Source organism: Myxocyprinus asiaticus, chromosome 28, assembly GCF_019703515.2.
Source record: "Myxocyprinus asiaticus isolate MX2 ecotype Aquarium Trade chromosome 28, UBuf_Myxa_2, whole genome shotgun sequence".
NCBI lineage: Eukaryota > Metazoa > Chordata > Actinopteri > Cypriniformes > Catostomidae > Myxocyprinus > Myxocyprinus asiaticus.
In genome coordinates this window covers 27,750,282-27,775,941 of record NC_059371.1, presented here as the reverse complement: position 1 = coordinate 27,775,941, position 25,660 = coordinate 27,750,282, and the positions used below count along the sequence as shown (strand labels likewise).

Below are 25,660 nucleotides of genomic sequence, written 5' to 3'. Positions count from 1 at the left end.
TATTTTTCATATTATAAATATGCTCTTAATTACCTGAGGTGAAAACTCCCGCTCTGTGTATCTAAATGTCTGACTGGTGTGTTTGTTGTAATCCTTCAATGTGAACTGTGTGTCTTACATTGGTCTTTCCTCCTCTTTGTCCATTTCTTTCTCTCTCTCTCTTTCTCCTTTACTCTCTCTTTTACATTTCTGTCTCCACCATTTTCGCTTCTCCTTCCTCTTTTCGTCGTCTGTCTCTCCTGTGTGGCTCAGACCTGAAAGATATAACCAACAATAAGCATAGATACTTGATTGCCTCAGAGAACCAACGGCCTGGCCATTTCTCCACAGCTCCTATGGGCTGCCTGACAGCCTCTCCATCTTCAGGCTCTCTGTGCAGCCAGGCAGGGCTGCAGTCTGTGTCCAGCATCCAAGAGCGCATCATGTCCACGCCGGGCGGAGAAGAGGCCATCGAAAGGCTGAAGGTACATCAACAAGCATTTTCAAAACAAAAAGGAGTCAAGGGCTTAAATGAATAACTATTTCCTAGCATGAAAGAGGTTTCCTCTTGAATTAATCAAGACGAGTGATTAATAATAAGGAGTAATTGGTGCTTCAGGCACCTGGTGACCTTTTGTAGTATCTTGATTTACATATGTATGTTCTACTCTGGATCGCCATGGTAACCTGAGAGGTATTTTAAGGACTGCGTTATGCTTTCGTTCCGACAGTCTTCATGAATGGTATCTGATTCACCAGCTATCTTTTAAAGCACACCATAGAACCAATAACGGTGAAATTACACCGTTCAGTACCAATTTCAATACCAAAACTAATATGCTAATGAATACACTCTCTTCAAACAAATATATATAGAGAGAGAGAGAGAGAGAGAGAGCTAATACAACATGTTCCATAAATGGTGACCTAAAATTCCTTCCTTGATGAGAGAATGAAAGATTGTCTTGTCATACTTTCCAACCCACCAATCACTTGATGTCATCCACTCGGACTCTCTCTCTTCAAATGTTTGAGATGGTAAGGAAGCAATAGAGGGAAATACTTGATGTCATCTACTCGGCCTCTCTCTCTTCAAATGTTTGAGATGGTAAGGGAGCAATAGAGGGAAAATATACGTGGCTAAAGCTTCCAGCTATTAGTTTCCATGGTTACTGAAGTGGCTCGCACCGGTGACGTCAAATTCCCACGCAGTTCGGCAGGAGGACAGAGATAGTCCTTTTCTATGTGTATTAGCCAAAAATATGTACATATAATAAGAAATGAGCACATCATCAACTAAATCAGTAATATAATAAGAAGTCTGTTTGTCCTCTGTGATTCACATTGAAACCAGTCACTTCAAGATGTTTATCTGATTGCTCTGCATGCAAACCATTTCCTCCTTGGGGAAATGTGTTTCATCCATACACATTGCATATAAAGGGTAAGCATTATTAAGTAGCTTTACACAATATGATATTATGTCAACATTTACACATACAGTATAATGTGATGATTATCCAGTATCCAGTACCTTTACATGCACAATCTTAAACAGATTATGCTTAATAATCTGACAGCGTGCAAGGTTTTAAACAGGGTCAAAGGACATAAAGGGATAGTAAACTATGACTTTCTTCCATGGAATGCAAAAGGATATGTTAGGCAGAATGTAAGCCTTGGTCAACATCAGTCACCATATGCTTTGATTGCATGTTTTTTTTTTTTTTCATACAATGAAAATGACTGACGGTAATATTCTGCCTAACATCTCCTTATGTCATGAGTGATCTCTTCAACATTTTGTTTTTTTTTTACTACCCTAATTGCTGTTTGCATGAAAACATCTTTACCAGCGTTCTGGCGACTTATTTAATGTGCTCATTTCTGTTTACATTTGGACATCAAAATGGGAGAAAAACTCTGTTTTTTTTGCCTTGTCAGGATTTTGATAGTTGTCAGTATTTTGTTCTACATCTAAACGCACTCAATGTCAGCCTCAGTGTTTTATAGTGATTTTTGTGTTCATCTGAGAAATCAACAGTTGAAAAAATCTACTAGTGTTGCTTTCTAGAAGAGCAGATGGCTGGGGTGGTAAACCTTAAGGAAGGATTTGGAGGGAACTTCCTGTATTTTCCTATACCTCAGGCCAGATGGTTATTTTCCTCCCAGTCAAGGATGATAAGGGCCAGACACAATAGAGGAAAGAAATATTGAGCTTCCCGCATTGAACTGTGTTTACGAGACATTAGTCTATAGTCCCAGGTTAATGATCTGGCCGAATTTAGGTACATTTGCTCTACGACCCTGAATTTATGGCTTTCCCACTATTTGCTATTTGTTTAACATGTAGCAAGATGAGCTGAGAGCAAAATAAGCCTCTTAGTAATACAAACAGGTCATACAGGTCACAATGGCAGGTGTGGGGAAATGCCAGTCTGTTGCCTAGGAGTTACACTGAAAGTTAGTGGAGCCTGCTAAGATAAGCTAAGACAAGCTCCATATTGCTATTGCTCATAATTAGGGCCAAAACCCCTAAGTATTAACCTTCGGCGCATACCAAATCCCAGACCGTTTGTGCTATGAATGTAAATGAGACCTTAAAATTGTGTTGCTTGGGTGAAAGAAACTCATAGACTTAAGCTGAAAGGGACCCAAGCCTAGAGTTATATTCTAGGGACTAGAATGTCATTGATATTTGGGGATGGGCTCTTTTGACCTAGGTCTGTAAGCAGCCACCCGAACACCTTAGAAACCGCATAGAAAAGTCCTGACACTCACATTCGAAGTTTTGTATGGGCAGTCACCTCTCACATTTTCTGAAGAAAATGTAAAAATGTAGACAAATATTGAAAAAAATGATGTAGCGTAGAAAGGATGATGAATTTATCAGCTTTGCTTAAGTTATGTTAGCAAATAGACAACTAAACTAAATACTAGTGCGTCTCAATCAGCTCCCTAGCTTCCTATGTTGTGAATCTGTAAATCATGAATACTAATTCAGGCACTGGCATGGGTGTTCATCCACTGAATATTGGGAAACTTATGACTCAGCAATGAGCTCGCGCATTCAAGCGCAGCTGTTATTAATCAACTAAATCTCTGTATAAATGACACCATCATTCATTTTCGTTGAAGATATTCAAACGTACAGTGCTTATGCAAGATAAATTACATTAAATAAAGGAATGAAAATATAATGGAGTGTTTTTTAAACCTTATTTTAAAAACTCTAATATTTAAAAGATTGTTTCCTTTTCACATTAATTATGAAAGGAAGACACTACAAACAACATCTCTTTTAAAGAGAAAATAAGGTTTTGACTTCAAAGTTTTACACTTGTGCTTGTCTTTTTACACCTTGAGATACTTGAGCAACAATGTACCCTAGTTTTTCCTGTGCATTGTGGGATTTTTTTAGGGAGCGAACACTTCAGTGCATTGGAACTATTTTGCGATTGAGACAGCCCTAAAAATGGCTGACTCCCTGATTAGTGCCCTGATCTGATTGAGACGCACCCCTAGTTTTTTAGGTCCACATAACTAACGTTACAACTGATTGTATCTTTAAATTCCATTTTTGAAAATAAGCTGTCAAAAATATTCCTTTGTTTTCTGTTCACCTTTGCCATCTACAATATTCCAAGAAGTCATGCCAGGACTATTTAGCTATTTGATACAGTGTCTTATAATTAACATTTTAATTCAATTTAAAATATGCTGACACTCTTCTTCTGTTTTCCTGCAGGAATCGGAGAAGATCATTGCCGAGCTGAATGAGACCTGGGAGGAGAAACTGAGGAAGACTGAGGCCATCCGTATGGAGAGGTCAGTGAGGTGCCATCTGGCTCCCTTTCTAATGTCCCTGTGCTCGTACCCATCATGCCCGTGAGGACTGTCTGCTGTGTGCATGCTCAACTGGTGCCAGTCTGTACAAGACTCAAGCAGCTATCAAATATCACACAGCACAATAACCGCTCCTCATTAACACACACATTCATATCACAAGAATAACATTCACAGATTTCCTTGTGTGCTTTCAATAGTCTGATATTTGCCTTCTCTTCCCTCAGAGAGGCACTGCTGGCAGAAATGGGTGTGGCCATAAGGGAGGATGGTGGAACGCTGGGTGTCTTCTCTCCTAAAAAGGTAAAATGCTTGTAAACTCATTATTAATCACCATTACTGTCCACATCAGTCACCTTATCATGTCCCCATGTCTGGGCCTTTCTTTCACCTCATTTCATCATTCATCACTCTTCCTCCTTTTTCCTTTGATCTTTTTTTGAATTCCTCTTGCAATGGAATCCTGTTTAGTTTGGTCCTGATAGACCTACGTCATTGTCAATTGAGGACTTTAGTGTTTATTCTTCTAATCAGGTTTGTGGAATTTCAAGGTTTTTGTGATCTCTTATATTTGTAACTCTCCCGCCAAAAACAATTAGATTCAGTTCCTGTAGCAAAGCCCTTGTTCTAGAATACCGAATGATTTGCATTTTCCCTCGCCACATAACTTTTTTCTCCTAGTGCCCTAGTACATGGGTAGTTGACACATTATTATCTAGATTTTAGGTTAAAATTTATGTGAATTTGTTAGAGAAAGTGTATATTTTAAGTGCTGGTTACCATTTCAAGTTTTTTCACCATTTACTGACCTTTATGCCTTAAAGGGATAGTTCACCCCAAAAATGAAAATTCTTTCATCATTTACTCACCCTCATGCCATCCCAGATGTGTATGACTTTTTTTCTTCTGCTGAACGCAAACAAAGATTTTTAGAAGAATATCTCAGCTCTGTAGGTCAATACAATGTAAGTGAATGTTGACCAGAACTTTGAAGCCCCAAAAGCACATAAAGACAGCATAAAAGTAATCCATATGACTCCAGTGGTTAAATCCATGTCTTCAGAAGTGATATGATAGGTGTGGGTGAGAAACAGATCATTAATTAAGTCCTTTTTTACTAACAATTTCCACTTTCACTTTCACATTCTTATTTTATTTTTGGCAATTCACATTCTTCATGCATATTGCCACCTACTGGGCAGGAAAGATAATTTATAGTAAAAAAAGTACTTAAATATTGATTTGTTTCTCACCCACATCTATCGTATCGCTTCTAAAGATATGGATTTAACCACTGGAGTCATATGGATTACTTTTATGCTGCCTTTATGTGCTTTTCTGAGCTTCAAAATTTTGGCACCCATTCACTCGCATTGTGAGGACCTACATAGCTGAAATATTCTTCTAAAAATATTTGTGTTTAGCAGAAGAATGAAAGTCATACATCTGGGATGGCATGAGGGTGAGTAAATGATTAGAGAATTTAAATTTTTGGGTGAACTATCCCTTTAACATAATTTAAATGGCCCTGTGGTGTGACCATATGAATAAATATTTAAAGTTGTTTTAAAGAACAAATATTCTTTGAAGTCTCTCAATTAACATGAGTGCATAAAAGCCACCTGCTCAATAATTATAGAAGACTTAGTAGCATGTCACACCAAGGACATGTCAGCTTCCCAAAAGTATGTCATGTCAACCTCCTACATACTGTAGGAATGAATATTATGACAAATGAGAAACAACTTTATGTAGCCATAAATAATTTGTCTTTTTTAGTGTTGTCAATGAAATAGCTCTCCACTTCAGATGCAGTTAGGGCTAGAATCAATATCACCATCAAGGTACAGATATACTCTTTCATATCATGCTGCATTTCAAGTTCAGTGTGTCCATTCAAATCTTCAGGCAGATGGAAAAGATGAAAGAAAGTGACCGAGACAGTGATAGACTGATATTTTCACATGATAAAAGAGCTATTCGGTGAGAGTGAGTGGCCACACTGTGACATAGCTGTAATCTTCAGGGACTGATGCTTTCGCCTGCAAAACAAGGCCCTTGTGCGTCATCCACTCAGACTGTGATTAGTGCAAATTGCAAGCACCGTTAACAATAATCACATTATGTATTTTCTGTGTTCCACCCCAAAACACATCAACTCTAGAACAGCCTCACATGAGCTCTCTGTCATTTCTTTGTTTAATTCATTAATGTTTTCATTCAATTTCTCTCCTTTTTTATTTCTCCATGGCATCTCTGTTTTGTTTTTGCTGCTTGTCACATAGCTTTTCGTTGAAAGGCCCTGTGAAGTCTATTCTGACTTTAATGGGGTATTTTCCCCAAAAAAGGTTGGTGATATAGTGGTAGATTTTGACGTAAAGTTGTTTCAAAACTGTGTCCTGAAATTGTTCAGTTAATATTTGCTCTTCATAATGCCTGATGTAATTCATTATCAGTTTTCTATGAGGCTGTGTATTAGAAATCACATTTTAGAGCATTCTGTGAGCCATTATAAAATCATTAAGATTGAACCTAATTATTTCCAAGTTAAATTAGTCTGTTCTCATTGACCCTCTGTTCCCCTACAGACCCCTCACCTGGTGAACCTGAACGAAGATCCTTTGATGTCAGAATGTCTGCTCTATTATATTAAAGATGGAATAACAAGGTATGAAAGAACTTCCTGAACTTTCAGAAGTTTTACACTCAGGCATCTTATGATTGACTCATCTCCAATCAGTCCAGGGTTAAACAAAGGACACAGTGATGTTTAGTGCTTTGATCTTAGTATTTTCTTTCATGGTTGTCTATTATTTTTCCCTCTCCTGTCTTTTTAATACACCCCTTCAGAAATCCCAGGGTTTGTACTGTTGGTATGTAGGATACATATAGCGGTGTTCAAAAATCCACTTGTGAAAATGCTTCTGTTTTGCATTTCTCTAATTTAATACAGTTTTTTTTTTTTTTTTTATTCATTGCAAATTATATTATCACATTTTTTTTTTATTAAATTGATATACAGTTGAAGTCAGAAGTTTACATACATTTAGGTTGAAGTCATTGAAACTAATTTTTTAACCACTATATATATTTATTTTAATTAATTTAGTAATTTTTCCAACAATTGTTTACAGACAGATTGTTTAACTTTTAATTGACTATATCACAATTCCAGTGGGTCAAAAGTTTACATACACTAAGTTAACTGTGCCTTTAAGCAGCTTGGAAAATTCCAGAAAATGATGTCAAGCCTTTAGGCAATTAGCTTCTGATAGGCCTACCTTCAAACTCTGTGCCTCTTTGCTTGACATCATGGGAAAATCAAAAGAAATCAGCCAAGAACTCAGGAAAAAAAAAATTGTGGGCCTCCACAAGTCTGGTTCATCCCTGGGAGCAATTTCCAAATGCCTGAAGGTACCTCGTTCATCTGTACAAACAAGAGTACACAAGTATAAACACCATGGGACTATGCAACCATCATACCTCTGAGGAAGGAGATGCATTCTGTCTCCTAGAGATGAACGTAGTTTGGGGTGAAAAATGCAAATCAATCCCAGAACAACAGCAAAGGACCTTATGAAGATGCTGGAGGAAACAGGTAGAGTATCTATATCTATGTATCTATATCCACAGTAAAACAAATCCTATATCGACATAACCTGAAAGGCTGCTCAGCAAGGAAGAAGCCACTGCTCCAAAACCGCCATAAAAATCCAGACAGTTTGCAAGTGCACATGGGGACAAAGATCTTACTTTTTGGAGAAGTGTCCTCTTGTCTGATGAAACAAAAATTGAACTGTTTGGCCATAATGACCATCGTTATGTTGAGGAAAAAGGGTGATGTTTGGAAGCCGAAGAACACCATCCCAGCCGTGAAGCATGGGGGTGGTAACATCATGTTTGGGGGTGCTTTGCTGCAGGAGGGACTTGTGCACTTCACAAAATAGATGGCATCATGAGGAAGGAAAATTGTGTATATATTGAAGCAACATCTTAAGACATCAGCCAGGAAGTTAAAGCTCGGTCACAAATGGGTCTTCCAAATGGACAATTACTCCAAGCATACCTCCAAAGTTGTGGCAAAATGGCTTAAGGACAACAAAGTCAAGGGATTTGAGTGGCCATCACAAAGCCCTGGCCTAAATCCGATAGCACATTTGTGGGCAGAACTGAAAAGGTGTGTGCAAGCAAGGAGGCCTACAAACCTGACTCAGTTACACCAGTTCTGTCTGGAGGAATGTGCAAAAATTCCTGCAACTTATTGTGAGAAGCTTGTGAAAGGCTACCCAAAATGTTTGACCCAAGTTAAACCAATTAAAGGCAATGCTACCAAATACTAACAAAGTGTATGTAAACTTCTGACCCACTGGGAATGTGATGAAAGAAATATAAGTTGAAATAAATCATTCTCTCTACTATTATTCTGACATTTCACATTCTTAAAATTAAGTAGTGATCCTAACTGACCTAAGACAAGGAATGTTTTCTACGTTTAAATGTCAGGAATTGTATTTAAATGTATTTGGCTAAGGTGTATGTAAACTTCTGACTTAAACTGTATGTATTAAAACATTTAAAAAAAAAAAAGTAAACTAGAGTGAGGAAAAGCCTATATGCCTGTCAGGCATTACTTAAAGTGAGTGAGTCTGTTTTGTGGATATTGGAGTAATCTCTGTGGTAATTAAAATGGATGTTTTTGATTTTCATAGGGTGGGCCAGGCAGATGCAGAGAGAAGACAGGACATTGTTCTGAGCGGAGCACACATCAAAGAGGAACACTGTATCTTCCGCAGTGAGAGGAATGCCAACGGACATGGTTAGAACAGTTATTACATAACCAGATCCATTCAACTGTGTAGTCCAATTCACATGTCAACTGTTAAACACTTTGAAATCACACATGCTCAGCTTAGTGCAAATTAATGAACTTTTTTTACTGAATGAACAGCAAAGGCGAAGTGCATAATTTCTGTGCCACTAGCATCACCTAACGGAAATCCAAAAATTACTGTTTTCAGAAAGGTTTTCTGAACATTCCCCCCGTTTTTCATTGGCTAGACAAACAGGCAGCCCCAAACTCACACCTTTAAATGAGCCAATTTTGCTGTGTCAGGCTGGTCTGAATAATCTGATTTTTGGAGCCATAGAGCCACAGTGTTTACACTTCTTTGGGAAATTGACCTACAAATGGCTTACTTGTAGTTGTCTCTGCATATAAATGTTTCATATAAAAAATTGTACACTTCGCCTTTTATGTAATGACTTGCATAGCCCATTCAGATGTTGGTTCATTCAGAAATATTACACCTTGCTGCTGGAAGTAATGGGTGCTTTGCTGTTCTCACAGTGATTGTCACATTGGAGCCATGTGAGGGATCTGAAACATATGTGAACGGAAAGTGTGTGACTTCTGCAGTCCAGCTGCGCTCAGGTGAGTCACTGGCAGCTTACTGCATTCCAGTTAAACAGATATACAGCAGTTTTAGCTATATAATAAAAACTGATTTGAATTTATCATCTGGGAATCATCATGTACTAATGTGTGATCTTGGGTGCAAAATATACTTGTATATTAAGCTGTTGTTTGAATGTGTTCAAACACGCTCATTCCTCAGGTAACCGTATTATCATGGGAAAGAACCACGTTTTCCGGTTTAATCACCCTGAGCAGGCACGCGCAGAGCGCAAGAAGACCCCCTCAGCTGAGACTCCTGTGGAGCCGGTGGACTGGACCTTTGCCCAAAGAGAACTGCTGGAGAAACAGGGTATCGACATGAAGCAAGAGATGGAGAAGAGGTACCAAAACCCTAATACAGTCCTGTAGTTTTATTTTAGGAATCTTGTACCTCATGCTCAGTGGTTCTCAACTGGTGGATCACAGGTTGGTTCAAAGAGGGTCATGGACAGAGAGGTAAAAAACAATATTAAATACAGATAATTTAATTAATATTTTAAACGTGTAACCATGCATAGTTAGGATAGCAAAATAAATAAGCTTAATAACGTTAAAAGGACATTTTTCCTGTCTTCTGTTGTTGACATCAAAGGCTGTGCATCCCAAACTCTACAGTGTTTTGGCAAATATGAATCTGTCACTTGGTAGATGCTTGGCAAATTACTGTAGGCAAATGTTAACAAAGACTGGTTGTGTGACATATCCTCATCCTCAGAAACTAAAATATTAATACATTTTAATGTTTGACCAAGGACATTTTTGTTGTCGTTGTATGATATATAAAATCTCGGTCCTGAACCGAAATCAGTTGAAAGCCACTGCTCTAGCTAATTCTAGTTTAGGGTTGGATAGCCAACCAAAGCTGTGCCCACTGTATTTATACAAGTAAGAAACCACCCACCAGCTACAAAAGACTTGCCAAGTTTAAGCTCTTTTCAACGCATGGTACGTGAGCACATACAGTATGAATTGGATTATTTTAAGAAGGATTTTTTTAGGATCATCTTGCATAAAGGAAATACACTGAGCAGTTCATTGATGCAGTGGTCTCTCACTGTATTATATTCAGGCTTACAGAGATGGAGGTCCTGTACAAAAAAGAGAAAGAAGAAGCCGACCAGCTGCTCGAACAACAGCGACTGGTAAGGCTGATTTTGTTTCCTATAAACCTTGTTGGAATATTCTAGTTTCTTTTGTTGTTTATTGAGAGCCTGTTTTGTCGTCCAAATTTTGTCAGCAACTTTCATTAGACTGAGGGGAGAGATGTGCCATTTCCAGTAAAATGGGCCTTTAGTTTTCCACTTGCTCTGCTGAAGTCCAACCAGCACTAATTCTGCGCTCTTAGCTCTGACACCTTGAGACTTTTGTGTGTGTCTGTGTGTGTGAGAGAGAGAAACACTTCTCCCAGTGCATGGCTGAACCTCTTTGCATGGAATCTGAATCCACTCTGTCTGGATTGAGAAAGCCAATGGCCCTCTATTGCTGGCATGGACTGATTTACATATTCAGTTTGATACAGCAAGATTTTCTTATTACAATTTTCACTTCTCTCAAAGATTTGAGAATTTAACTTTGCAAAACAGCATCTGCACAAGAATATCAATTTGGCTTTTCATTTGCTATCTGTATTTTTAGGAAATCGTAACCATTGTTGTGTAACCCTACATGTCCACTGGGGCGGAAGAAATCGGCTCAATGCTGTTCAAAACACCAGAGATCTGTCAAATATACAGTGGTGTAGTTGTCTTTTGTATGGTCTGTAATTGTTTTCAGTACACGTTCAATAAAGTCATCATGCAAGAGTCCAGTTCAGAAAAAATCCATACTTTCTCCACATGCCCAAAGTATACATACGCTCTCAATTTAGTACATTTTTGTTAAGCCAGCCACAGCCTAGCCACAATGAAAGCATGCAGTCTGCATTTGAAATCTAAGTTAAATATACAAATAAGTTTCAATGTCATTTAAGCACTAAGGCAACCAAAACTCAAGCATTATCAGCAGATTTTTAAACACTTGTGAATGGCAGACATAAGTGCATTCACGTGAGTGATTGGCTGGTGCTCAGCATTTTTTGTCTTCAAATCAATCAAAGCAAATCAAATCACTTTATTGTCACACAGCCATATACACAAGTGCAATGGTGTGTGAAATTCTTGGGTGCGGTTCCGATCAACATAGCAGTCGTGACAGTGATGAGACATATACCAATTTACAATAACATCATATAGTATAGTTAAGCATTTCTACAACTTTGTGACGATCTCAACTCTTGCTTCGGTCCTCTTTCGATTCCACAATTCCCATGCACAAGCCAGCCGCTCAGCTTTGTTAGGGAATAAATTGAAAATGCCTGCTCAATCCCGCTCACTCCGTGCCAGTGGACACGTATGGAAAGGCATTGGTTTGCCATGTAGGAGTTAAGTTAAACTGGGGTAAAAATGGCCTTTTCTTTGGTTATATTCATTTGCTGCTTTTGCATGGTTTGTTTTTTGTAGCATGTTTAACAGATTAATTTACAGGTTACTTAGTACCTTTTGTATTTGTTGCTGAGCAGTGTTGTTAAACTGGTCAAGCTTGAGTCAATGTTTGATTTAAGTAGATTTTGTTTTGTCTGAATGTGTTGGTTTTCAATGCAATTGCTGATATTTCCAATGCATTGTTACCATAACCCAAGATTTCTGCTGTAGTTGATGAAAGCTAGTGACAATGTGGTTTCTCATTGATTTTTTTTAATTTTAATTTTAAAAAAAATGTTTTTTGCACACATCTTGTATCTGGCCGGACACAGCGGGCATGCTATAACACAGCTATCCATGCTGGGGGTCTTAATCAATGATGACAAGCTCTCCAATGCTCCGATGGTCTCATCCATATAATCTCATACACAAAACAACACTGATATCGCACACTGCATTGATTACACAATCATGATTACATGGTCGCAAGCTGTCTCCTGTGTTATTTGACTGTGATTTTTTTTATTTTTTATTTTATTTATTTTATTTATTTTTTGTACTGTCCTTTGTTTACTTGACCTGGAAAATGAGAAACTGCATTTTCTCTCAACTAACCTCGTAGTGGATGCTTTTAACCTCCTTCGAGCCTGTCTTTTCTCTTTTTCTTCTCTTTTTACTGACCTGTAATAAACATGCAAGAGTCTAACCCACTGCAAGAGCTAGAAAACTCTAAAACCAAACCTTCTCTATCAAGGACTTCATATGAGGGAATGAAGCAAAACACTCCAGGCTTTGTTGCATGCCACTGAAGCATGTTTGGGATGCAACTTCAAAATTGAAGAGGATGTCATGAATTTAACATTTACAAAAACAAAAGAGACCACGGCAACAACCAAAACAGCAAATCAGAGCAACATCTGTCCCCTTTTTGTTGGTATTTTTCTCATAATCATTAGTCATGCCTTGCATTTACTTTTTATATACTGATATGCAACTTGGGAATTATGGTGACTTTGTATCTGCACATGGACTGTAGTGAACCTATAAATGGCACGGGTTGATGAACACAATATACATAAAAAATAATGATGACACTCCAGGTCTGAAAAGTTTGGGTATTATCAAAGCACCCATTATGTTATCTACATTATTTAGGCTATATCTGTAGACAGCTTGCAGTTAACAAATGTGCATTTGCTTGCTGTATAATTACTTCATTAGTTTACTTCTAATCAAGTAGGTTAAGTGCACAGAGATTAAATACATTTTTCATAATGCATAAATTTTGCTGCACTTTAATAGGTTTTTTTTTTTAAGATTTAAAGTCACATTCACATATGTAGTAAGAAAGTCACATACATAGTCATATTTAAATGTCAGTTACGTCAGAAATATACTGTACATGTATATACTGTACATGATTATCGCAAGGCATCATCTCATATATTGAGTTTCCCATTTTGCATATCACAACACTGTCCATTCTTTGCAGAAAACATTCCTTTTGATTTGGATTTCCCATTTTAATTTTCCCATTTTGTTTTCGCACTCTTTGGTTTGTTTCCTGTTTTGTTCTCTTAAGGACGGAGACTCTGATAGTGGCGATGACTCTGATAAGAGGTCGTGCGAGGAGAGCTGGAGACTCATCACCTCGCTGCGGGAGAAACTTCCTCCCAGCAAGCTCCAAACCATTGTCAAAAAGTGTGGCCTACCCAGCAGTGGTAAAAGACGAGAGCCGATAAAAATGTACCAGATCCCTCAGCGTCGTCGTCTCACAAAGGACTCCAAATGGGTGACCATCTCTGATTTGAAGATCCAGGCAGTCAAAGAAATTTGCTATGAAGTAGCACTGAATGATTTTCAACACACCCGTCAAGAGATCGAAGCTTTGGCCATAGTGAAAATGAAGGAGCTGTGTGCCACCTACAGCAAGAAAGACCCAAACGAACGAGACTCCTGGAGAGCAGTGGCCCGAGACGTTTGGGACACTGTAGGGGTTGGGGATGAGCGAATTGAAGATGTCATAACCAATGGGCGAGGTGTGACTGACATGGATGACCTTAAGGTCCACATAGACAAGCTGGAGGACATTTTGCAAGAAGTGAAGAAGCAGAACAACATGAAGGATGAAGAGATCCGAGCTCTCAGAAACAAGATGTTGAAGATGGAGCAGGTTCTCCCACTGATCTCCAATGAGGCCCAGGAGAAACCCACTCGTGCTGGACCCATGAGGGCCCACAGTTCCAGCGAAGGTAAACCTCCTGTGGACAAGTCTGATGGAGAACAGGCAGACAAGGAGGTGTCTAAGGTTATGGACGATGATTCTTCGTTCCGACGCGGGAGTATGCAGTGGATGAGGCAAGAGCAGATACGCCTTAAGAACCTCCAGCAGCAAGAGATTTCTAAGCAGTTCCGCAGGCAAAACGGCCCCCACCGATTTATCCCGCCTGAAGACCGGAAGCTACGCTTCCCCTTCAAGAGCAACCCCAAGCATCGCAACTCCTGGACCCCTGGCACTCATATCATTATCACAGACAAACAGGTCATCGAGCTGAAAGTTCCCAAAGAAGCAGTCCAGGAAGAGGAGGGTACAGGCGAAGCAGTAGAACCCAGAGAACATATGGTGCCCACCATTCAGGCATACCCAACTCTTCCTATTCCAATGAGTCAACGTAGAAGCAAAGATCTAGAGCAGGGCTTGAGTCAGAGACGTAATCAAGGCCACAAACTCCCCGAACGAGGCCGTAGTAACTCCTTCAACAGCAGCCAGCGAGCCACAGACTCTACTGAGTACCTGCACTCTGGGAACAGAAAGCAGCCTCACCCTCAACAGCCCTTTTACCAGCCACACTACAACCAAAACCAGCATGCTTATTATCACCAACAACAGCACCCACAGTCCTATCATTACAATACTGATGCCAGCAATACCTATCAACAGTACCCACCCAATCATCAGCCGAGCCACCACAACAATTTTTGCACCCCACCCCGAATGCGTAGGCAAATGTCTGCCCCCAATTTGAAGGGCAGTCGAGAAACTACAGTGTGACATTGGAAGCAGGGTGTAGAGTTGTGTACAAAACTAGGTGACACTACAGTTCACACATCACAGACTCACAGAGAATCATCATAGCATTGGACAGCTTGTCCCCATCAAGCCAATATGTTTTATGGCTCTTGTTTTACAATGTTTGCAATGATCTGTCTTGAATATATACCACATTTCATGAGCACCTTGCATTAGCAATTTGATCCCCCATCTTTGTTAACTATGCATATGGGTTGTAAGTCTAGCAATAAGTGGGTTAAAGGTGTCCAAGCCACGACAAGATCTCAGAACAGTGCTCTTGAGCTTTGATCAATGAAATGAATTATGCAATTATCAAAGTATTTGGAACGCTAAGTATTGGGAGAGATGCACATAATTTTTTTGGCTGTAGTATTAACTTTATTCAACCTTAAACTTTTGTATTGTGCTGTTTTTTTTTTTTTTTTTGAATAATTTGGACATGTCCTCATTGATTTTAGCTATACCCCACTTTAAAGGAATAGTTCTCCTAAAATGAAAATTCTGTTGTCATTTACTCTACCTCATTTTGTTCCAAACCCATATGACTTTCTTCCATAAAACACAAAAGGAGATGTTAAGCCCGAATGACAGCCTCCATCCACTTTCATTTTATGGAAAAAAGATGCAGTGAAAGAGAATGCTGAATGAGACTAACATAATGTTTAACATCTCCTTTTGTGTTCCATGAATGAAAAGAGAGGTCATATGGTTTGCAGCAAAATGATTGAATGATGAATGGACTTTCTTTGAACTATCCCTTTAACACATCGATTTGCCTCTGTTTACTTTGTTTTGCTGCTGGTCCTGACAGTCAGAATACTGTACATCAATGCATAGGAACACATAATAACCACTACACTGCAACATTTCAAGAAAACTGTCCGATTAGAATTCTTAACATTGAATCATTACTTGAATTTTGAGTCGAAGTAGCACTATATTTACAATCCAATCATGTTTATGCATTGAAGGTGCATAGATAACATGTTTAGTAAATGCTGGAGTTGCAAGGTTAGTAGCCAACATTTTATCCTCTTGAATGTGTCTAATCGTGCTTAAGAGATGCAAATTATATTTTTACGTTTGCATTTTATGCAAACCATTTTATTTCATTAAGTTTTGGGTCCTTGGGTTGATACTTCACATTTAACATTTGAATTGATTATGAAAGCTGAACAGCAAAGGCCTTTCTCTAACTTCCTTATGTAAATATGGGTTTGGTATTATTAAGGAGTGCCTTATTGACTCACTAATGTGTCATTTACAGTTTGCATTTATCTGTCAATATGAAAATCAAAGATCTGTTTTGCTATCTCCTTGTACTTGCTGTCTAAAAGTAACAGGGTTCCCATGGTCGTGTAAAATATCAGGGAATTAAAAAGTCATTTCCAGACCTGGAAAAGTCACGACAATTTCTTTGGTTACTATCATTTATTGTTGTTACTATATGCTTGGCTCAAAAGTATATAATTGGCTAGAAATTGCTCTTTGTGAAATTATTTTCTCTATAAAATTATTTTTTTTTAATTCTTATCTTGTAATTATGAACAACTGAAAAAGTCATGGAGAGGTCAAGGAAAAGATATTTGAAATTCACTGTTTAAAAGTTGTTTGCACTCTGAAGCAAACTATGACCACATTTACATGCACTTAAGAAAATGGTTTATTCCAGGGTTTTTTCAGAAAGTGTTCTGAAACGTCATGTAAACAACAATGCCGATTTCCTTTTACCATTTAAGGGATTAAGAGAAATCGGTTTAACACACCTGGGTTTCTCCCAGAGAACACTGCTTAATGTGGTCATGTAAACGCATTAGCGGCATTCTTACAGGTTTTTGAGGAGTGTGCATGCGCATAAACAGACCGGATAACAAACGTCATAGTATGGAGCCTAACAACAGGGTCAGCACAGCTGAAAGAATTCAACATTTGTAGGTGTACAGTGGGAAAAGCACATACACTGTAGACTATACCAATTTATACACACCAATGTAAAATATTGACTGTCGCTCACATTCGCGTTTATGCGCACGTACATTAGGGAAACCCCACTATTGCAGCACAATTCTGCTGCAGGTCACAAACACAGCAACAATTCTGGAATATCTGGAATATAAAGCGAAACAACAGAAAATGAAATATTGAAGTCTTCCTCGGATGCTATGTTTGTTATTTACACAAACGTCACAGGGAAATTAGGTTGTTGTGAAGAAAGTTGCTTATTGAATAAGCCCCATGTATACGGGGGTAAAGAGAAAGCTGCTAACACAGCTCATCTAAACGTATACATCAGTTTCAAGCCTTTAGCAGCTTTCTAGCAATAAGCGGCCTTCTGGTGTCTGTGTAAACAATATATGAAATAAAAACTGGGAAGAGGGTACATTGATTTTGACTAAATTTGAATCACTTGTTTAATATTGATGTTAAATGCTGCCTTATTCCAAGAAGAATTTCCCACTAATTGGACAAATAAAGGATAATCTAATCTAATTTTATACATTAAATTTGGCAAGAATAGATTCCTTTTAATCAAAAATGACTGCCACCCTTTTTGATTACATTTGGCTCTGCTGTATTTTGACTGTAAACCAATCTACAAAAAAAAAAAAAAAAAAAAACGTCCAAAAATGCCGTTTAAGCAATGTTTTTGAGAAACGCAGCAACAAAACGCTTCAAAGCTTTCTTTGAATCTATTGTTCCTCTAAACTGTCTGCTACACTCTGATCCTCAATAGGGAGCTGCAGTCTGTTCCCACGGAATGGAGTCAGTGTTCAAGAACACTCGGCAAGCTCACAGAAAACACAAGAGAGCCCGTGGAAGGACCTCTAACAGGGCTGTTTCCAAGGTTTCCAGGGCTCATAGTTGAGACTATGCATGTTTTAGGGAAAGAAAACCCTTATTACCCTTAAAGGGACATTTCAGAAGTTTTCTGTCATTTACTCCATGTTGTCCAAAATACAAAAAGAGATGTTAGATAGAATGTTAGCCTCAGTCACCATTTGCTTCCATTGTATGGAAAAAAGATACAATGCAAGTGATTGGCGACTGAGGCTAACATTCTATCTCCTTTTGTGTTAAACGGAAGAAAGTGATGCGGCTTTGGAAAAAAACATAAGGGTAAGTAAATGATGAAAGAATTAAAAAATTGTAAGTGAACTATTTGCAGGACAAGTTTGATGCAAAAAGTTTTGACACCTTAATCATTAGATGTTTGTTTGTTTTTTTTTAACCTCCCTTTAATTCACATCTTATATACAGTATATGAAATGCCATTTTGATTAAACATACCACTGACTTTTCTTCTTTGCTAACAATCTTTTGACTCAAATTAATTACAGCCTTATAGGGTTAATGTAATTGCACGTTCTTAAACTTATGCCACTGTGATTTCCCTGCTTAGCCTTGACATAATTATGCAATTGTGTGCCCAATACCAGCTGTGTATTACCAAAGCACATATCCTGAAATCCTCTTCATGTCATCTGCTCTGGTAAAGTGTTAGCCAAGTAGGTCAGAAGTCCATGCATCAACATTGCTTCATATGAATGCACAACTTCAATGTTTCTGTTGTCAGAAATACTGCCTTATTTCTATTTTAAACCATGGGTTTTGGTATACTGAAGCATATAAATATGAAACATTTTAAACTTTTATTTTGTCCAACTCTGCCTTAAAAGAGTATTTAAGGATAAATAAAAGTTAAGCTACAGAAAATAATTTTGACTTAGCACCTCAGTTTGGAAAAAAGTGTGGAAGCGCACAACGGTGTTCCCGTAGTCTTCTAGTGTAAATGAAGAAATGTTAACAGTTTTTTGGTTAACATTTTCTGTGGTAATCGACTGCAGGCTGCAGCTGTCAATAGAGCTTTACTTTTTTATCTAGAAAATTCCAGGCAAAGAGCAAAGAAATTGAAGTACAAGTCACTCCAAGCATCAAAACATTTTAGTTTGAATCAAATTGATTTGAATCTAGGTGTGATCACCTTTTCCCAATACAGAATGTTACAGTAACTGTAATATATGGTGCTGCCAGCAACTTTTTAACTACCACAAGAGCAGCTAAGGAAACGTGTAAAGTACAACAGACAATGTATACCTTTTAAACGTATGTCACACTCTGTCCAGTGTTTTCCTACATACAATGGTGAAATCACATGCCGCCAAATGGTTGTGTATTATAATGTGTTGTTATGGGGGCATGTTTGTCCAACATACAGTATGATCTTCAGTGCTCAAAGATCTATTGATGGTTTACTAATATTGCTATTACCTTGTGATCTTGTGCTGAATATCAGATTTCAAACCATGACTGAAATAAACCAGACAAGTTTGAAATACAATGACTGTGTTTTAATCTACACAAACATTACAGCATGTTTTATAGCAGTGATTTTATTCAAACATACGTTAGATGATTTTAGTATATTTATCATATTCATTTTATTATCCATTACAGCTCTTTGAAGACATAGCAGCAGCCCGCCAGCAGTTGGTGTTATGATAGGGTGATTTCAGGTAAATTGGACACATTTTGACAATGTGACAATGGCAAAAAGTTGCCCGATTTACCTGAATTTACCCTATGTTTTGAAGACTTGTGGTTCACCCAAAAATAACAATTCTGTTATAATATTTATGCTCATCATTCTGCTCACCCTCAAGTTGTTCCAATCCTGTATGATTTTTTTTCAGTAGATGTTATATAGGCAGAAAGTTAGCCTCAGTCACCATTCACATTCATTGTTTCTTTTTTCTTTTTTTCCCATACAATGAAAGTGAATGGTGGTTCAGGCTAACATTCTACTAAAGAAAAAATACATACAGGTTTGGAACAACATGAGGGAGAGTAAATAATAACAGAATTTAGATTTCTGCGTGAACTATCCCTTTAAGGGAATAGTCCCCCACACAGAATTATTTCCAGTTTGAGTCATTTAGAATGCATAAGAATAATTTCGTCCACCTGGAGTAAGCAGATTTACAGCTGTTGTACATTACAGTACATTCCTAGGTGTTAGAAAACTGTGGGATGACTAGATTCTTTTGAACTATTAGGAAAATGTTATGTATAGTAACCGCATTTTTTGGTGAAATGCCATACAAAATACTTTGCTGTCATTGTCCTTTTACAAATCGGTGCTACCTAAAGCCTTGCTCTTATTTTTAATACTATTTAAATGTAGTAAAAAGGAAGGCCAGTAGCATTTAGGTATCAAGGAGTCTAGACATTTGTGGTGCCAGTAAAATTGTTCATAGAGCTTTGCTGCAGTAGTTAACAGTTTGTGTGTGTGTGTGTGTGTGAGAGAATTTGTTTATTGGTTGAGCAGTGCAGAAAGACTTTATGTGTTTAATATTATCTACATAACCACTGTTTAATGGTGGTTGCTAAGGCAAGCATCAGTATTACAATTGCTCAGGGTGTGGTTTGTTCAAATCCCAAAACTCACGTATTAAACTTTAACATGTAACTCATCTTGTACTGTTTGCCCTGTAAAATGGGTGAAAAAAAATTCTGTAGACTTGTTATATTGCATGTGCTTGAGTCACATCTAGGGACTAAAAACTTGGGGGTGGGCTCTTTTGCCAATAAAAAAACCTCCCGGAACACATTCGCAACTGCATATCAAAGCACAAAAAAAAAAGTAGCAACATAGCAACACCATGGCAACCACCCGGAACACTCTTCTATCATGGCGGGGACTTTTGGAAGAGGAATCAATTGCAAAAATCTAGTTTGTTTATTATGTTTATGAATAAGAGTGAATGGGTGTATTTTAATTGTCTTTATCAGTGTGCAAAATTAGTGCTGTTGGTGCACAGTACTTTAACTTCAGTGGAAGTCTTACTGTAGTCACATTTCTGACTCCTCAGTTTTTATAAAGAATCCATTTTCATAAACAAGCTAAATGGCACACAATTGTTTAAGCTACAGTGTAACAGTTCTCTTGAAGCTGTACTGTATCTTCATGAGGTTCATTGACTGTAAGGTTCCTCTTTTTTCATCACACCATCTCGAAGGTTTATGAGAGTAAACTGCAAGAGCTGCAGAAACAGGTGGAGACTCGCTCACTGGCTGCAGAGACTCCTGATGAAGAGGAGGAAGAAGAGGAGGAGGATGAAGGTAGCTAATTTTGAGTGACAAAATCCTACCTAATCATTAAACGTTACTATTTGTTTCATACTAATCATGTAGGATTTACTTGTGAATCTTCATCGAGCAGTTGAGATGTACACATAAACTGTACACTTAAATTAAATGAAATTTTTTTTGTTACACAATATTTACTCAGTTCACTATGAATATTTTAGAAATGTGCATTATCCATTAACTAGGCTGTTGGTCAAGGCTATTGGTTTTATAACTGTTATGTTAATTTTTCTATTCTATTTTATTTGTATACTATTACTACTACTGTCGACTATTAAACTTGAAGTCACTATCTCACCTGCAGTGCCCTGGACCCAGCATGAGTATGAGTTGGCTCAGTGGGCTTTCAGGAAGTGGAGGTCCCACCAGTTCACCTCTCTCAGAGACCAGCTGTGGGGCAACGCTGTATACCTCAAAGAAGCCAACGCCATCAGTGTGGAGCTCAAGAAAAAGGTATAGTCATATACAGTACAGTATACTGTCATTTCAAGATGTCCTATAACAGTTTGTTTAATTCGCTCATGTTGTTAAATTGGGATACATTTTAGGTTGTGGTGGCATTCTGGTATATTTGCACTCTGATGCTCTACTGTCAGATTACCTGTGTTTCAGTTCAAAGCATTTGCCTCAAATGTCAAAAAGAGTTTGTTTTTCTGTTACTTGCTCCACTTTTGCTTGTTCATGCCTCTTTCATTCAGCTGCTCTTGTGTAAGACCCCTGCTGTGGAGCCTTGAGATGTTTTTGATTTATCATGCACTCTTGCTTTTTTCTAGGATTTATAGCTTTAGTGGGTGCAGGGCAATTTTTGATTCTTTTTTTTCTCTAGTATGTGGAAAGATGGCAAATCTGATACTCTTTTTGATCTGTATTCAATTTTATTACATTTTTTTTTTTATTTATTTTTTTTTTATTTTTTTCATTTAGTAGATTTTTATCCAGAGCAACTTGCATTATATTTTTTCTTCAGGGACAGTAACCCTTGAGTGACCCCCATTTCTCTCCCGTCCTGCCCTTATGTTTCTCATTTTCCTGCTCTGTCTGTAGGTCCAGTTCCAGTTCGTCTTGCTCACGGACACACTGTACTCTCCGCTGCCCCCGGAATTGCTACATCCAGAGCCTGAGAAAGAGCGTGATGCCAGGCCTTTCCCTCGTACTGTTGTGGCTGTGGAGGTCCAGGACCTGAAGAATGGAGCCACTCATTACTGGTCCCTGGAAAAGCTCAAGTAAGCCTCAGGCTGCCAACCAGCCAAAGCGATCCACAGAGTGATCTAACAGAAGTCTTCTTGTGCAATTATTATTTGGAGCCAAAACATTTAGTTAGTTTCAAATCTTTTAATGTTTTAAAATTTGGAGGTAATTGTTTCTTAGGGATAATTTTGTAAAAGAACATGATAAAACTCAGGCATTTGGATGGCAGTTATTTTACTGGGGACAAACCAGTTCTGTCATCCCATCAGAAGTTTGTCTCCCACGTAGTCGGGGGCTCGGTGGAAAAATGCCACCAAAAGTGATAAACATGCCAGAGAAATTCAAAATTTGGGGCAGAAAGTGCCACTGTGATAAATAATGTTTTTTCATTGTAATATCTGATAAAGTTCTTAGTGTTCTATTCCAGGCATAGTTACCAGTTATCACATAAATGTATGTTGATTTAATTTTATGGGTAAGATAAAATAAAAAATATTAGACATTATTATTATTATATTATTAGTTATTATGTATTAAAATTATAAGATTATTATATTTAATGTTTATAATATTAATATTTGATATAATGTAATATTAAGATTTATATGTAAATGAGTTGATTAAAATGAAGTATTTGACATAAACAATGACATACTGTATCTATATTATACATTTAAAAAATGTCCTCACAAAAGACACTTTCAGTTACATTACCATTTTCCATTGTATTGTTGATAGTGTCCAACAATATATATATATATATATATATATATATACAGTAGGGCACCTGTTTCTGCTATTATAATGGCCCATTTTAAGAGTTTAAATGGTTGGACTGTTGATTTTCTTTGTCTTTGTGATTTTGAGCTTAAAATCACTGTGGTGTGGTGGCAATGTAATTTTTATTTTTGTTGTTTCAAATATTTGAACAAACACTGAAAAAACCCTCAAATTGTACCAAATACCTGAATTCTCATTACCGTGCCAAGTGTCAAACGGGAGCCTTACACCGCTTGTAATTTTACACCTTCTCCTACAGATGTTGATTTTGATGGTAACTACGTTACCACACGGCTTTGATGTGTATGTCAAAAACAGCACATAATGGCCCGGAACTTTCTCTTGGGTGGTGGGAGAAAAACATTAACATTTTGATTCGTATGAAAATAAACTAACAGGCTAGTGCTCCTATTGCTTAAATTACCTTATGTCGCTGTGCAAAACAACTAATGGCCGAAAAGGCCTGTAAATGTAGAGACTGCAAATTTAACATTGTTTTGAAATGCATCATTTTAATCTTTTAAGAAATGAAGTGACTTTCCTCAATGCATGTTGATTTCTGACTCAACCATGATTTGTTGCTCTTGCAGGCAAAGGCTGGAGCAGATGCGAGAGATGTATGATCGTGCGGGTGAATTGGCCTCCAATCAGGGAGATGATGGGGAAGGTGCCCTGACTGGCAGTGACCCATTCTATGACCGCTTCCATTGGTTCAAACTGGTTGGGAGGTATGCTAGTCACTTACCCTTGATCCAGTGACTTTGAGATGCTCCACAATGTGGTTCATATTAACAGAGGCCAAACCATTGCTGAGTATTATGTTATGTCTTACAAACCTGCTTAGAGAAGGTTTCAAATGCAGTGAATTTCTGTTTATCCTTTGTCAACTGCATTTCTCTGAGTGTGAAGAGTTGCTTGCTCTAGAGATGTGTTTAATTTAAGGGGGAGCCCATAAATCATTCATGACATGTTTTTTATTCTTTGTCATTTTCATACACTGTGTTGTTTTCCCTGTTCATATTTAAATCATGCTACTTTTTTTAAAAGTTATGTCTGTTTTACATTGTTTTCCCAATCATTATGCACTTATGCCCTTAATGTGCTTGTGTTCCATTGTGTGCTTGTGTAGTCTTTTTTTCTTCTTCTTTTTTTATGTTGTCATCCATTATCATTATTTTAAATATTAATCTATTTATTTCAAGTGAAAATTCCTCTGTGTTATGGGTAAAAATGAGACTTTTCAACCTGTCAACCATTCATTGTAGAATTTGTTTTGAACTCATTTTGTGATTTTATGATTTTTTGTTTGTTTCTGGTTGCTTCATTTTGACTATTTCCATACATTTTTGGGTTGTTGCACTTTGACAATTTCCATATTTTTTTCTCAGCGAAGCACATTATCAGCATAAGATTTTTAGTGAAAAGTTTAAATGAAAGTGTTCATGGCAAGTTTGTGCAAAACCGATGATCCATGTTATGCATCATGGTTTGAGAATGTTCCAAAGAACATCTTGTATGCTGTAATAGAAGTAAGGAAATAAATAGAGTTAACAGGATCTATGTCACAAATTTGTTATATTCAAATTTAAAATTTTGTTTTTAAAATATCAAGGATCTTAAAACTTTTCATTTCCATGTTTAAAAAAGGGGGGAGACATATTTTCGACATGGTCTCAGACTTTAATTAATGATTCATGTGACTGCAATGTTCATTGTTTTCTATTTAAATGTCTAAAGTCTTGCCTCTTAAATGTGGGCACCTGAAATAACCCTGTAAACTCTTGCTTGTACCTGCATCCTACCCACGCATCTTTTTATAGCTCACCTATTTTTCACGGCTGTGTGAACGAGCATCTGGCTGACCGCACGCCCTCCCCCACCTTCTCCACCACTGATTCTGAGATCACCGAGCTGGCCGATGAACGGCAGAGTGAGATGGAGGACTTCATGGATGATGAGGCCTTCGTGGATGACACCAGCTCAGACAATGGGACCGAGGAGGGCTCTGACATCTTCAGCGATGGCCAGGACCCCTTCTATGACCGTTTCCCCTGGTTCATCCTGGTGGGCAGGTTGGTGGTGGCCACTGCTCAACGCAGAGATGGAAAGAGAATGAGTGATAGAGTTGGAGAGAGGTGGTTGGGTTCAGTGCGCAGCTGTTAGTTGGGCACCAGCATCTTAGAAGGCTTATTTGTATTTTTGATTTCTCTTGTGACTGCAAATGCTGACAATCCCTCCATTATTTCAGTAGCATCATGAAAATCAACAAACATTTTTTGCAGGCTTGAAAATTAAAATGTGTAATTTCTGCGCCACCAAGCAGAATTTCAAAAATATTGATAACATTCAAACAGGTTTCCAAAACTCTTCCAGTCTTTAATTGTCAGCCAGACTTTGGAATAACGTGCACCAATGAATCACTGCCAGCTACTTCCTCCAGCCCTCCACAGTCATTCCTACATATCATCAGAGCTCAGCCCACTGTACATTAACCTCCATCTGTCTGGTTTGGATTAATACTCATGCATTTGTGTTTGGTTTTATTCATTGTATTTATTTATTTTTATATTAATTAGTACTACTATTATTGTTGTAACTATATGTCAGCAGCCATATCACCCTGTAGCTCTAGACCGGTAGCCCACTGAAGCTAAGCATGGTTGAACCTGGTAAGTACCTGGTTGGGAGACCTCCTGGGGAAAACTAAGGTTGCTGCTGGAAGAGGTATTAGGG

At 37.9% G+C, this 25,660-nt stretch overlaps 1 protein-coding gene across 5 annotated transcripts in view; it reads left to right on the top strand.

Annotated features, from left to right (window-relative positions):
• The window catches only part of LOC127418722 (kinesin-like protein KIF1B), a 116,346-nt gene that overhangs the window by 55,474 nt on the left and 35,212 nt on the right, over positions 1-25,660 (top strand). For 2 of the 5 annotated variants that reach the window (XM_051659452.1, XM_051659451.1), the window contains 13 exons: positions 331-464; positions 3,728-3,807; positions 4,053-4,128; positions 6,414-6,493; positions 8,535-8,641; positions 9,173-9,256; positions 9,441-9,621; positions 10,350-10,422; positions 20,830-20,932; positions 21,264-21,412; positions 22,004-22,182; positions 23,518-23,655; positions 24,748-24,999. In XM_051659452.1, coding sequence (XP_051515412.1) covers positions 331-464; positions 3,728-3,807; positions 4,053-4,128; positions 6,414-6,493; positions 8,535-8,641; positions 9,173-9,256; positions 9,441-9,621; positions 10,350-10,422; positions 20,830-20,932; positions 21,264-21,412; positions 22,004-22,182; positions 23,518-23,655; positions 24,748-24,999 — 1,636 coding nt within the window. Of the gene's footprint in view, positions 1-330; positions 465-3,727; positions 3,808-4,052; positions 4,129-6,413; positions 6,494-8,534; positions 8,642-9,172; positions 9,257-9,440; positions 9,622-10,349; positions 10,423-13,321; positions 16,206-20,829; positions 20,933-21,263; positions 21,413-22,003; positions 22,183-23,517; positions 23,656-24,747; positions 25,000-25,660 lie in introns of those variants that run through there. The other 3 variants (XM_051659454.1, XM_051659453.1, XM_051659455.1) reach the window with 2 other exon arrangements.